The sequence below is a fragment of the Somniosus microcephalus genome, chromosome 18 (assembly GCF_052327205.1).
Source record: "Somniosus microcephalus isolate GS21.2 chromosome 18, FLI_Smic_1.0, whole genome shotgun sequence".
NCBI classification, from domain to species: Eukaryota; Metazoa; Chordata; class Chondrichthyes; order Squaliformes; family Somniosidae; genus Somniosus; species Somniosus microcephalus.
Window position 1 is genome coordinate 18,591,858 of NC_141004.1, and position 15,032 is coordinate 18,606,889.

The window sequence follows — 15,032 nt, forward strand, 5'->3', positions numbered from 1 at the left end:
CTTCATTTGATCTTTATCGAATGATCACAAAGTTGACTTTCCTCTAAAAGTCAAACATTAGTTTACTTTCCCAGCTAAAGCAGGTTAACAAGGCCATAAAAAAGCAAACCAAGCACTAGGGTTTATATCCAGAGGGACAGAATTGAAAAGTAGAGAAGTTATGCCAAACATCTATTGAATCTTGGTTAGACCACACTTGGAGTGCTGCGTACAAATCTGGTTGCCATATTATAAAAAGGATATAGAGGCACTGGAGAGGGTGCAGAGAAGATTTGCAAGGATGATACCAGAACTGCGAGGGTATACTTATCAGGAAAGAATGAAGGGCTGGGTCTCTTTACGCTTCAAAAAAGAAGGTTGATTGATGTCTTTAAAGTTCTGAAAGGTTTTGATAGAGTGGATACAGTGAGGGTGTTTCCACTTGTGGGAAGAGCATAACTAGAGGCCATCAATATAAGATAGTCACCAAGAAATCCAATAGGATTTTCAGCAGAAACTTCATTACCCAGAGGGTGGTGAGAATGTGGAGTAGTTGAGGCGAATAGTATAGATACATTTAAGGGGAGGCTAGCTAAACATATGAGGGAGAAGGGAATAGAGGGTTGTGCTGATAGAGTTAGATGAGGAAAGATGGGAGGAGGCTCGAGTAGAGCATAAACGCCGGCATAGACTGGTTGGGCCGAATGGCCTGTTTCTGTGCCGTATATCCTATGTAATCCTATGTAATCCCTTGGCTCTGCTGCTTTACATTGATGCACTGTACTAAGATTACAGTGTAAACAGGAGGGCTGGGATTTTACTTACCTTCGCGGGTCCAGTGTGGGCGATGTCGGTGGCAGGTCACTGCCCCGCTCCTGGCTCTATCCCGCTCTGTGAAATTATTTCCTGGTGATAGGGCTAGTGAATATAGAAACAGGAGGATATAATGGATGAATGCATGGCTGGAGAGATGGTGCAGGAGAGGGGGCTTCAGATTCCTGGGACTTTGGGACTGGTTCTGGGGGAGGTGGGACCTGCACATGCCGGATGGGTTGCACCTCAACAGAGCCGGAACCAATGTCCTGATGGTGGGGTTTGCTAGTGCTGTTGGGCTTAAACTAATTTGGCAGGGGAATGGGCACCAGGATGTAGCTTTAGAAAGGAGAAACAAAGTGCGCAAAGGATGGGGAGAGACAGATAGCACTAGAGTAAGAAATAGTGAGGTATTAGGTGCGGTCAGATTAAGAGAGAATACAAGAACGTTTAAGACAGGATTACAGAGCATGTGTGTAAACGCACAAAGCTTGGTAAATAAGATTGGTGAGCTACAGGTGCAAATAGCCACATAGGAATATGATGTCATAGAGATAACAGAGTCCTGGCTCAAAAATAGACAGTAGTGGGTTTTAAATATTCCTGGATATAAGGTGTTCAGTAAAGATAGGGAAGGAAAGAAAGGAGGTGCGGTGGCAGTATTGGTTAAGGAGAATGTTACAGTGCTGGAGAGAGAGGATGTCCTGGAAGAGTCAAGGACAGAATCTATTTGGTTAGAGTTAAGGAATAATAGAGCTGCCATTACACAACTAGGTGTATTCTACAGACCACCAACTAGTGGGAAAGATATAGAGGAGCAAATTTGCAGGGAAATTACAGAGAGGAGCAAGAACTGTAGAGTAGTGATAATGGGGGACTTCAACTATCCTAATATAGACTGGAATAGTAATAGTGTAAACGGCAGAGATGGGGAAGAATTTCTGAAGTCTGTCCAGGAGAATTTTCTTGATCAGTACGTTTCCAGCCCAATGAGGAAGGAGGCATTGCTGGATCTGGTTCTGGGGAATGAGGTGGGTCAAATGGAGCCAGTGTCAGTAGGGGAATATTTAGGGAACAGTGATCACAGTATGATAAGGTTTAGATTAGCTATGGAAAGGGACAGGGAGCAATCTAGAGTAAAAATACTTAATTGGAGGAAGGCAAATTTCAGTTGGTTGAGAACGAGTCTGGCCTGGTTAAATTGGAATCAAGGACTGGCAGGGAAAACAGTAATCAAACAATGGGCTGTCTTTAAAGAGGAGATGGTTCGGGTACAGTCGAGGTACATTCCCACAAGGGGGAAAGTTGGGCAACTAAAACCAGAGCTCCCTGGATGACGAAAGAGATAGGGAGTAAGATGAAGCAGAAAAAGAGCGCGTATGACAGATGTCAGGTTGAGAATACAAGTGAGAATCAGGCGGAATATAAAATGTTCAGAGGGAAAATGAAAAAGAAAAGAAGGGCAAAGAGAGAATGTGAGAATAGATTGGCAGCTAACTTAAAAGAGAATTCAAAAGTCTTCTATAGGCATATAAATAATAAATGGGTAGCAAAAAGGAGACCTACGCATGGAGGCAGAGGGCATGGCTGAGGTACTAAATGAGTACTTTGCATCTGTCTTCACCAAGGAAGAAGATGCTGCCAATGTCATAGTGAAAGAGGAGGTAGTGGAGATACTGGATGAGGTAAAAATTGATAAAGAGGAGGTACTAGAAAGGCTGTCTGTACTTAAAGTTGATAAGTCACCAGGATGAGATGCATCCTAGGATGCTGAGGGAGGTTAAGGAGGAACTCGCGGAGGTACTCGCCATAATCTTCCAATCCTCCTTCGATACAGGGTTGGTGCCAGAGGACTGGAGAATTGCAAATGTTACACCCTTGTTCAAAAAAGGGTGCAAGGACAAACCCAGCAACTACAGGCCAGTCAGTTTGACCTTGGTAGTGGGGAAGCTTTTAGAAATGATAATCAAGGACAAAGTTAACAGTCACTTGGACAAGTGTGGATTAATTAAGGAAAGCCAGCATGGATTTGTTAAAGACAAATCGTATTTAATTAACTTGATCGAGTTTTTTGATGATGTAACAGAGAGGGTGATGAGGGCAATGTGGTTGACGTGGTGTACATGGACTTCCAAAAGGCGTTTGATAAAGTGCCACATAATAGGCTTACCGGCAAAACTGAAGCCCATGGAATAAAAGGGACAGTGGCAGCATAGATACAAAATTGGCTAAGTGACAGGAAACAGAGAGTAGTAGTGAACGGTTGTTTTTCAGACTGGAGGAAGGTTTACAGTGGTGTTCCCCAGGGGTCGGAACGAGGACCACTGCTTTTCTTGATATACATTAATGACGTGGACTTGGGACTACAGGGCACAATTTCAAAATTTGCAGATGACACTAAAGTTGGAGGTATAGTGAACAGTGAGCAGGATAGTGATAGACTTCAAGAAGACATAGGCAGGCTGGTGAAATGGGCGGACATGTGGCAGATGAAATTTAACGCAGAAAAGTGTGAAATGATACATTTTGGTAGAAAGAATGAAGAGAGGAAATATAAACTAAAGGGTACAATCCTAAAGTGGGTGCATGAACAGAGAGACCTGGGGGTATATGTGCACAAATCGTTGAAGTTGGCAGTGCAGGTTGAGAAAGCAGTTTAAAAAGCATATGGAATCCTGGGCTTCGTAAATAGAGGCATGGGGGAGAAATTGGGTATCGCCCCGTTAACTTTAGCGGGAGCGCCAAACTATCGCCGGGCGCTACCCAATTCTAACGGACGCGCACTTCCGGTTTAGCGCTCCAGGAGGGAAGTGCAGCATTAAATCAAGCACTACCACTTCCCCATGAGTGTTAAACCAGGCAAGAGGGATGGTAACAGCAGAGCACGGCACAATCACAATGTCCAGTGCAGCATGCCGGGATCAGAGGCTCCTTCCCCCCCTTAAAGGGAAGGGCTGTTGCTGCAGGCTCTGCAAGAAAACGAATCCCCTGATCGCCGACGGGAATGTCCTGCCCCTGGGGTACAAGAGCAAGGAAGTTATGATGAACCTTTTATAAAACTCTGGTTCGACCTCAACTGGAGCATTGTGTCCAATTCTGGGCACCGCACTTTAGGAAGGATGAGAAGGCCTTAGAGAGGGTGCAGAAAAGATTAACAAGAATGATTCCAGGGATGAGTGACTCCAGTTATGTGGATAGACTAGAGAAGCTGGGGTTGTTCTCCTCAGAGCAGAGAAGGTTGAGAGGAGATTTGATAGAGGTGTTCAAAATCATGCGGGGTCTAGACAGAGTAGATAGAGAGAAACTGTTCCCATTGGCGGAAGTTCGAGAACCAGAGGACACAGATTCAAGGTGTTTGGCAAAACAACCAAAGGTGACATGAGGGAAAACTTTTTTACGCAGTGAGTGGTTATGATCTGGAATGCACTGCCTGAAAGGGAGGTGGAGGCAGACTCAATCGTGGCTTTCAAAAGGGAATTGGATAAGTATCTGGTGAGACATAACGGTACCCCCTGCAATGGTGGTGAGTGTGAAAGGATTGGCTTGGGCATTGTAGGGCTGCTTTATGGTGTTGGTGTGGGGTGGTGCCAACCTGGCGCATGATGTGGCAGCCAGGGTGTACAGCATCAAGTGAAGTAAATGTGGCCATGATGAGGTCATCCCTGGCCTCCCGGGCAGCAATGTGCTCGGGTGCTGATGCCCTCTGTCCTGTGCATCATCAGGTGATTACGGTGAAGGTTGTTGTTGTTGCCTGGTGATGCTGGTGTTGGGGCTGATCATGGTGGGATTATGAGGACCAAGGTGAGACAGTATAAAGGACACCCATATTGATGGAATAGATAGCAGGTGAAGTACAGATGACAGAAGCATTCTGTCAATGGTGAGAAAATTCTTCTAATGAGGTGAGAGTGGATGGAGAGTGGAAAGTGGAAAGCCTGCAGAATCTGTGCTGGAAAGGGACAGAGAAACAACTTGTGGCTGAGGAAAGTGAAGATCTGTCAGGTGGGAGCTTTTACTGTACATTTGAAGCTCTCTAGTAATCAGATGGAACAATGGCCATTGAACTCCCACCTCAGGTTGACAGCCGTGGTCCGCGAACATCATGGTTCCCGTGGCCATAAAGGTAAAGTGAAAAGGTAAGTTAAAAAAGCCTGTTAATGATCCATCAACAAGGCAATAATGAGCTTAATTGGGTCACCCATCACTGCCTGTCGGGTCTGCTCAGCGCTGACAGACCCGACATTGGGAAAGACGCGTGGTGGCGGGTTGACAGCGGAGTCACAACCCGCTGTCAAAAAACCCAACTTTCCTACATGACCCGCCACTGATCCCGTCCGCTGACCCCCCGGAAAATTCCCCTGTTATAAATGTTCCAAACAAAAAGCAATCTTGTTTCCTTCGAATGATTTTGTATTTCTTCTCTTTTGCTCAGTTACATTATATGGAATGTGGTACGCTGGGTGCTCTTTGCTCTCCTGGTGATTTGTACTATTTCAGTCACAAGGTGTACGAGAAAATCTAAGGTAGGAATTACGGACTTTATATAAATCACTCCATCAATTCTTTCAAAAATATTGATCAGTGTAAATTGCATTTATATAAACTCTTTCATGTCCTCAGGATGAAACAAATTGTTTTACAGATAATATGAGTTAGTTTTGAAAGGTTACTGTTGTAATGTAGGTAAAATCCAGTGGATTGCTTGTTCTGGATGGAGTCGGGCTTCTTGAGCCTTGTTGTGGCTGCATCCATCCAGAAGTGATCAGCAGTATTAGTCTAGGAAAACTTCCACTAATAAATAAGAGTTTCACTTTATCACTGAAGATCCTTATAATAAAATTTACACAGAGCCTTTCATGTCTTCAAGATGTCCCAAGCTCTTTACATCCAATGAGTTACTTTTGAAGTGTTACTGTTGTTCTGTAGGCAATTTGCACACAGCAAAGTCCCAAAAACAACAAAGGAGATAAATGACCAGATAACCTGTTTTGGCCAGGACACTGGGCGAACTCCTCTGCTCTTCTTCAAATAGTGCCGTGGGATCTGCTGAACAAGCAGACGGGGCCCTCAGTTAACGTTCCACCTGACTACAGAGCGCTACCTCTGTACGGCGCTGAAGTGCCAGCCTAGATTATGTGGTGAAGTCCCTGGCCAAACAGGCTCAATCCAGTTACTGAACTCCATGTGACAAGCCTTTTATTTCTAATTGGTGTCACTGGGGTAACGTATCATCTTCACAGCATAGGCGGTAATTCTGCGGAGCGATCACCCACCCGTTCTACAGCGGAAGATACAAAAGGACATAGACAGACTAAGTGAGTGGGCAAAACTATGGCAGATGGAGTTCAATGTGGGGAAGTGTGAGTTCATCCCTTTTGGATCAGAGAAAGACAAATCGGAATATTTTCTTATTGGCGAGAGACTAGAAGATGTGGAGGAGTAAAGAGATTAGTGTGTCCATGTACACAAGTCACTAAAAGCTAGTGCACAGGTACAAAAAGTAATCAAAGAGGCTAATGGAATGTTGGCCTTTATTTTACGGGGATTGGAAATCAAAAATGAAGAAGTGATGTTTCAGTTGTACAGAGCCTGGGTCAGATTTGCTCGGTCGGGGGATCCAGACTAAGGGGGCATAATCTAAAAATTAGAGCTAAACCATTTAGCAGTGAAATTAGGAAGCATTTTTTCACACAAAGGTCTGTGGAAATCTGCAACTTGCTCATCCTAAAGACCAGAGGCTGGGCCAATTGAAATTTTCACAGCTGAGATCACGAGATCTTTGTTGGGTAAGGATATCAAAGGATATGGATCAAAGGCGGGTAAATGGAGGTGAGGTACAGAGCAGCCATGATCTAATTGAATGGCGGAACAGGCTCGAGAGGTTGAATAGGCTGCTCCTGCTGCTATGTTCCCCTGTAACCCGCCCGTTATAGAATCCTCCCAACTTTCATTCCATTGTTATAAAACGGTGGTTACAAGGAAAGGAAGGGAGGAAATAGAAAAGGCTAAAAAAAAGGACTTTGCTGTAGGGCACCAGGGACAATGGTTTTCACACAAGAACAGAGGCAGGCATATTTATCCAGCGGAGCACCAAGGGGCTCTGACACAGACCCAGTGCTATTGTTGCTCACAGCCTCGACTGGACTATCGAAAATGTATTTAGTAAAGTAGCCAAGTCAATCTTTTTCTGCTGCCAACTGTCCACCATCACAGCTGCTGGGAAACATTTGTTGCCTGTGAGAAAATGGTGCTACATGTATTCAAGAGGGACACAACTTGCTCCTTTTCCCATCACACGTGCAATAGTGCTGGGGGAGGGAGGAGTGTGATCTCAACACAGCTCCAGTCCATCACAAGCTTTTCCTCAATTTGTTGCCAGTTCCAGAATTCTGTTCAGAACTGACATGTAAAATAATGCATCGTTCTCAGTATCAATAAATCTGATGCCTTAAATATTTTCTTTTTCAGTTACTCAATGAATCAGATCGTCACAGCTTGACCAATGTGGTAAAATGAAGATTCCCTGGTTACATCGACCTTGATGGAATTGTGTGTCCTGTCAAATATTCATTATTCATCCAGCTTTGCACATTTTGTTTAACAATTGTAAATAATAAAATTGATTTGGGCATTTAATTAATGGAGGAAAAATCAAAACCAAAATGATGGCTCTATCCTTCAAGTTGTTTTCTCTCTATCTACATCTTAAGAACATAGGAATTAGGAGCAGGAGTAGGCCATACGGCTCCTCGAGCCTGCTCCGCCATTCAATAAGATTATGGTTGATCTTCAACCTCAACCCACTTTCCTGCCCGATCCCCATATCCCTTGATTCCTAAGAGTCCAGAAATCTATCTACCTCAGCAAATATACTCAATGGTTCAGCATCCACAGCCCTTTTGGGTAGAGAATTCCAAAGATTCACGACCCTCTGAGTGAAGAAATTCCACCTCATCTCAGTCTTAAATGACTCACCCCTTACCCTGAGACTATGCCCCCTAGTCCAAGACTCTCCAGCCAGGGAAAAAACTCTCAGCATCTACCCTGTCAATCCCCTTCAGAATCTTGTAACAATAACAATGGGAAAATTAAGCAACCAAAACAAACCACAAGCTTGCCTACAGCTTTGAGACGCTTTTCATCCACACCATCACACAACCTCCCCATTCCAATGTCTCACAAAGTGTTCCTTAGCTGTCTCAACACAAGGTTCAAACAAGACAACATGCTTCCCTCATGGAACAAGTATAAATGATTTCTAATAATATGTTTAGAAAATAAAGGACTGGTTTTCTTTCTTTAAGTTGACTGTTGAAAACAGGCATCAGTGGTAAGATTCAGAGGTGATGGTTAGAACTGTTCCAGACAACTCCACCAGCATTGTATAGGACTTCATTTTAAATATCTATAGAGAGTAGAAGACCTGATAGAGGTCTGTAAAGATTAGTAATAATTTATCTGTGTGCCCATTTCCTGTCTGCACAATTTGACTTTTTGTTTCAAATCTTTGTCAATTTTTAAGCCTGAAAGTATCACTAACACATGAACAATAATCTGTAAGAAATAGGCAACTTGACTTATTCATTCACTGGAAACCGATAGCTCTAATAATGTGTTGCACTTTTACATGAGATGGAACAATGGCCCAGGTTTTTTGTTGAGAATAACGGTGAGGCTAACAACCCTCACCGTAATTTTGGAATAAATGGGACAGCAACATCTGGAGTATGCACACACGCTGTTAAATGCGGAAATCCGCGACTTACCCTGCTCCTCCACAGGCTGCACTACACTGGTACCTCGCCGATAGACTTGGCATTGAAATCAATGTAATTTTGTGGTACTTACCCACTAGTTACCCATTAAACAAGGTAGAAAAATTTAGGGCTGCTGCATTCAGGTGTAAGTGAATTTTTATGGTGTGAAGTCATAATTGCTGCCAGACAACCTCTCTGGCCCAGAAAATTTAATTTCACAAGTGTGGAGTCTCATTCCTTCAGAATTTAATTAATGTTGGAGACATTAAAAAAAAAATGTTTTAATGTTTCTATCTGTCTCTTTTATCTCGCTCTCTAAATCCTAATTTGCTTTCTGTACACGTTTGAAATCTAATTTATACTTCATGGTCTATAGTTCCTGGTTTAGACTCTGCAGGGGCAAAATTGGGCTCTGTAGCACCTGTTCAGCTATTGCTGCAATTCTATGCAGTTTGGGTGCTGTTCCATACTTGTTTAAAGTTTCAATAGTCTACAGGGAGAGGTCTGACTGAAGCTGAAGTACTTTTTGGTGACTTAAAGGCTTGTGCAGAAACCAGTTGCTTTCAGAAATGGGTGGCCTAGTAGGGCATTGAGCATGACTGGGAGATTGAGCAGAAGCCACTCAGAGTAGGACAAGCTGCTAGACGAGAGAGTTGGATGAGGGTGGAAGGGCTCTCAGCAATGTCCCTTCCCATAATGGCCAGCACTGTCTCCTCCATGGGGGTTAAAACATGCAGGCGTGCCTTTCCCTCTTCCATTAATTCCTGCCACCTCCTGTTGTGTGCCACCATCTCCTGCAAAAAAGAGGGAAGTGCATCATTGAGTGTCGTGCAATATGTTTGGGTGATGTGGCTGTTATGGTGGACTAGCTGCCAGTGTGTGCAAGCTTTGAGATGTGGGTGCAAGGCTTGCTTGCAACAGTGCTAACTGTTTGAGGATGAGGTAAAGCATATATTAGGTATGAGTCCTGATTGAGATTGTTGGTAGGTGAGTGATGGGGTTTAGTCAATTGAATGCTGGATGAGGCTAGTTCTTCTTCTCAGGCGTCCCTCGGAACTGAGGATGACTTAAATGAGGCTAGTAGTGCAGTTGGTAGGATATAGCATTCAAAGATACACTCACTGACCTTTACAACTCATGTGAGATCATTAAACTTCCTCCTGCACCATAATCAATTACTTGGGGCTACACTCCTGGCATTGATCTCCACTGGGATCTCTTCCCGCTGCCTTCTGACATATGTCTGGAGGGCATCCCACCCGCCGGAGGATACAAGACATCGGTCCTTCTTTCCACCTCTTCTATCAAGACCTCCAGTGAAGCATCCGCCGATCCACGGTGCATACTCTCTCCCATGGTCAGTCATTTTTGCTTAGCCCATAGCACAATATTCAGAATGATCTCAGCACCACCAGCAGCCACAATGAACCTCCCCTTTAAGAGGTGCAGGCCAGCTTTAAGTAGTACTAGGCACTCACGATATTGGGCCCCCTGCTGATGCACACAGCCAATAAACAGCACTGGCTGCACGCAGAAATCATGGAAATGAACAGGCAGCACAAAGCTGGTGCACTGCCTGCATTGCAATTAACGGCCGCGGGTTAATCATGCATCGCGATCCCTACACACATTTTCAGGGGTTATCCAATTTAACCCCCTGCGTGTCTCAGTGAGGATTCTTCAACCTGATTGGTTGAAGAGCCTCGCTGTTTCTTGTGCTGCTTAGAGATGTCACTGTAGGGTGTTTTGGTTTGGGGTTTTTGTCTGGCCAGTCAGTCGTGTGCCTGAGCTGCCCCAGCCCCGTGCGGTTCAAATCGCTTACCCCTTTTTAGTTCTGAGCACCAGACTTATTTACGAGTAGCGATATAGACAAACGAGACCAATGGTTTGGTGCAAAGAAAACCAATGTTTATTAAAATAGAGAAATAATTATTATACAGTGAAAATCACTATGGATACAACACAATTACACTTAGCGGGGGAGGAGAAACGGACACATCGAGGGAAAATGACTAAAATGACAATTTTAGCAATCCCCTTAACTCCCACCCTTTACACCTATCTAGGTTATCTTGTGATGGGCCAGAAAATTGATGCTCACCAGTCTAGGATGTTGGAACGCCTGCTCCGTGCCCCGTTGCCTGCCGATGTCTTTAGGGTTTGCATCGCCCAAAGCTGAGATACCCCAGTGATTTAAATGTAACTGTAGGTATCCTGCTTCCCTGGACGAACTCTTCGTCGATGATCCTCTTGATGGTAAGGCAGGGCACCGGAGTCGAGGCGGGAGAGAGAGAGAGAGAGAGAGAGAGGTGGCTTCCCGAGGGACTAGTTATACCCTTCCTGGTAGCCCTTATCTCTCGCCAGATCAGCTTATTTCTTTGTCTGACCTGGACGTGTTGAAGCTTATACAAAGGAAACCGATCTGGGCCCATCGACCTGGATGGCCGGTTAATCAGTTTTTAAACATCTCATGAGTGTTCCCCTTTGTCCAACTGGTTTGGTGATGGGGCCATTCCAGTTTGAATGCCCCGTTGATCGTTTGCAAACAGTGTTGATGTCCTCTAACAAAGGTCTGAATGCAGCTATTACATATTGATTTTCTGTGCAAACGACCTTGATGGGTTTTAATCAGAGGCCCGAATGCCACTGGGTTTGCTTCTCATGCATAAATGCAGAAGGTCTGTCTGCATTCTAATTTCTGGAAAGTTCCTTCTTTGTCAGCCCAAACTGAAACTTACAGGCCTTGGCCATGAGGTTGACCGCAGCCATCTTGTTGAGCCCTGGAGCCCTGGATTTTAAACTCAGTCCAGCCAGGCTTTCTCCAATAAGCCAAAAGTAAATCTTCGGGGGGGGCGGGGGGGAGACATGATATTTGCGAATCCTTTCACACAGACCACCTGTAGAGAGCGCAGTGCTGGATCAGATGCCAGATGACAGCAAGTCTACAGTCAAAAGCCCGCAAAATCTCTGTGGCTGAAACCCTCATCCATGCTGTTGTTCCCATCAGACTCGATTATTCCAACACTCTCCTGGTCGGCCTCCCATCTTTCACCATCCATCAACTTAAGCTCATCCAAAACTCTGCTGCCTGTATCCTAACTCGCACCAAATCCTATTCACTCATCACCCCTGTGCCCGCTGATTTACATTGGCACCCAGTCCCCAAATGCGTCGATTTAAAAATTCTCCTCCTCGTGTTCAAATCCCTCCATGGCCTCGCCCCACCCCCTGTCCATGTAACTCCCTCTGTGAACTCTGTGTTCCTCCAACTCTGGCTTCTTGTGCATTCCCCCACTTCCTTCACCCCACCTTTGACGGCAATGCCTTCAGCTGTCTAGATCCTAAGCTCCAGCACTCCCTCGCTAAATCTGCCAACTCTCTTTAACCAAACATTTCGTCACCTGTCCTAATGTTTCGGTCTTTGGCTCGGTCTCAATTTTATCTGATTACGTTTCTATGAAACGCCTTGGGATGTTTTACAATGTTAAAGGCGCTATATAAATGCAAGTAATTGCTGTTGTTAATGTTGATCACACTAATGTGGGAACAACAATAAATGAATGTGCTTCTTAAGCCACTGCTGTGGCCAATGAGAGGAATCTCCCTTTCGTTTTGTTGAGAGTGAAAACTTTCTGCATGTCCAACAGATTGCTTCAGTGGCCTGAGATTTCCCACTGGTTTCAATGGTTAAGAAGTTTTTGTTGGACAGAGAATGCTGCAAGTGAATGTTCTATCCTAAATGAAACAAATTCAGTTTTAGCACAATTCCATTAACTCCTCAAATATTTAAATGTTGAAAGAGTTGAGTGCTGAATAAAATGTGTGTTCAAGCGTGTTGCAGCTTGAGATGGTCATGGTGGTTTGAAACTGCAAAAAAATGTGTTGTTATTCTCTGTGTGGTTGTGAGACAGAAACACATGAATGTACAATGTCAGGAGGTGTTAGTTACTAAATGAAGGGTAGTGTGTGCAAGTGGCTGAAGAAGAACTACAATATTACAGGGCTTTTTATAGGCAAGTATCATGGGTACTGGTCCATTTATTGGACACTAGATGATGCAGATGGAAGAAACAGTGGGCAGGTGTACAGGGGACATACGAACCACACCATGGTGTGGACAAATGACCACAGAGGGAAGCATTACTATGCGAGATGTAGTTTTATAAATCTTAAAGAGAAGGAGAGGCTAAAGCTGAGCAAAGACTTCTTAATTGATCTACATGATGTGCTGCCAAAAGACCTGAAGAAGCAGTCAACAGTTAAACTGTGCTGTTAGGTGAAGTCAGAGTTACCACAGCTCTGAACATTGACATACTTTCCAGGAACTGAGTGGCAGATATCTCAGGAATCAATGGAAATGCTGTCAACTGTTGCACAAGGCACATTACAGAAGTCTTGTATAAGACATTTAAATATAGCCTTGTCCTTTAACCCATCCAACAGTTTCCAAAGTTGACACCCATGGAACAGACACCGCAAAACCCAAGGATTCAAGAACATCTTTCAAAATTGGCAAGAGGTTACAAGTAAGCTCACAAAAAACTGTTGCTTATAATACTCCTGATTATATCTAAGCATACACAGATTTATTCCCTTACTTTAAGATCAAGCACTAATATGCCAACTCTACATACATATTAACACCAGCGAGTGTTCAGTTCAGCGATGGCTAGACGTATGACTTTAACTGGCAACTGACCAAGTTGCCCCGGACTGCAGCAGACTGTCTTAAAACATCATCTCTTATACCCTAAAAACCTGGGCAGACTCTTCAATGCGTATGTGTCCCAAACTGCGTGACAAATGGTCGGCAGTTGCTTTCCTCTTTTTATCAATGGGCCGCCAAGCCGTTCACACCATTTGCCTGAAGATGGTCTTCATAACGTCCAACCATTTGTTCCTGCTCAGGGTCTGTCACTTCCATATCTGATTAGTAGCTTCCATACAAAGTTCCCACAGGAACCAACTTCTCAACCTCCCGAAGCATGCTGGTATATTAAATTTGGTCAACTTTTTTAACTTTGGTCAAGTTACAGCAAACTCTTACAGCAAATGGCTTATTCTTACACTTGCAAAGGCATGCACATGGGTACATAACATTCAGCAATACCAAACAGAAACAGCAGCCAAGCCTGTTTGCTTCTCACTGTGCTTGTAGGTTCTCAAAGGTGCAGGGACATCATTCTCTGCACACATGCGGCTATTCATTCACCAACCCACAATCCTGACATCAATCAAAAGGAATTCCATCGAATCCCATAGTTGAATAGCCCTTACTGTATGCAAGGTGTGAAATGTGCATATGTGTTTCATGAGAGGGCCATAGGTGTTGGGCATTGGGGTTTTAAGACCCTCTGGCCATAGAGTGAGGTTGAAATGGAGGGATGGAGAGGTATTGAAAAAAAGCCACTCACCCTGACGACCCGAGTGAGGTTGTTGAACTTTTTGTGACATTGAGTATGTGTCCTGGTCACCATGCTCCTGGAGGAGGCATTCTGAGCCAGCTCCCTCCACACTCCTCTGTAGTCGCATGGCAAAAGCCTCCTGCCACTCTCAGGGTGGAGTATAGATTTTCTGCACTCCACCACGCCAACCAGAGCCTCCAAGGCACGCTCGCTGAAGCGCTGAGCTTGCTCTCTCACCCTCTCCATAGTTCTTGGCTGGAAAATGTAGTCACAGGTCACTCCAGGCCGAGATTCAAGGGTCCAATGAGCAGGGTGTGGCTTGAGAGCAAGATCGACCCTCCCCTTTAGAACTGGCCGGCACCAGTGTGTCTGGGTTCCATCACTAACTGACATCACCTGCGCTGTGCCCGCGCTCTGAGGTAGCGTCTCACTCCTCGGCCTTTGCGCCTTAACACAGGTGTGCAGCATCTGATTTAGCACTCCAATCACCTCCAGGTACAATAAAAGCCAAGTGTGCAGTTTTTGCGCCTGGCCAATAATTGCGCCCCAATCGGGGCGATTCTGAATTTCTCCCCCAATATCTTTTGATGGTGTTGCTTCAATGATAAATACAGATGAGGGATCGAGTGGAACTCCCCTGCTTCTATTTGAAATAGTGCCGTGGGTCTTTTATGTTCACCTGAGAGGGCAAATGCGGCCCAAAAGATGGCACCTCTGACTGTGCAACGCTGCCTCAGTATGGCACTGGAGTTTCAGACTAGATTACGTGCTCAAGTCTCTGTAGTGGAACATGAACCCACAGCCTCCTGACTCAGAGGTGTGAGTGCTACCCACAGACACCTGCCTGGCTCCTAAATCTCATTGAACTGATATGAATTTACTTTTGGCAGTTCGAGAACACAAGATGCATGTGTCTGTGGTGGTTAACAACATGGAACGTGAAGACAGAAATGCAAGGAGTCGCTTGTGTATGTTGAAGAGTTGCTCACAGTGACCTGCCCAACCCTGGGAAGCAACTGGAGAAAGATGGGTCAGTGGAACTTGGTGTGGGATAGGATGGGGGCGGCAGAGTTTTAAA

General features: G+C 44.7%; 1 protein-coding gene across 1 annotated transcript in view; it reads left to right on the forward strand.

The window, feature by feature from the left end:
• LOC147105071 (polymeric immunoglobulin receptor-like) overlaps window positions 1–15,032 on the forward strand; it is a 74,241-nt gene that overhangs the window by 23,102 nt on the left and 36,107 nt on the right. Inside the window, exon 5 of the mRNA XM_086011780.1 lies at window positions 5,225–5,315. Within this exon, the coding sequence (XP_085867906.1) occupies window positions 5,225–5,315 (91 nt within the window). The remainder of the gene's footprint in view (window positions 1–5,224; window positions 5,316–15,032) is intronic.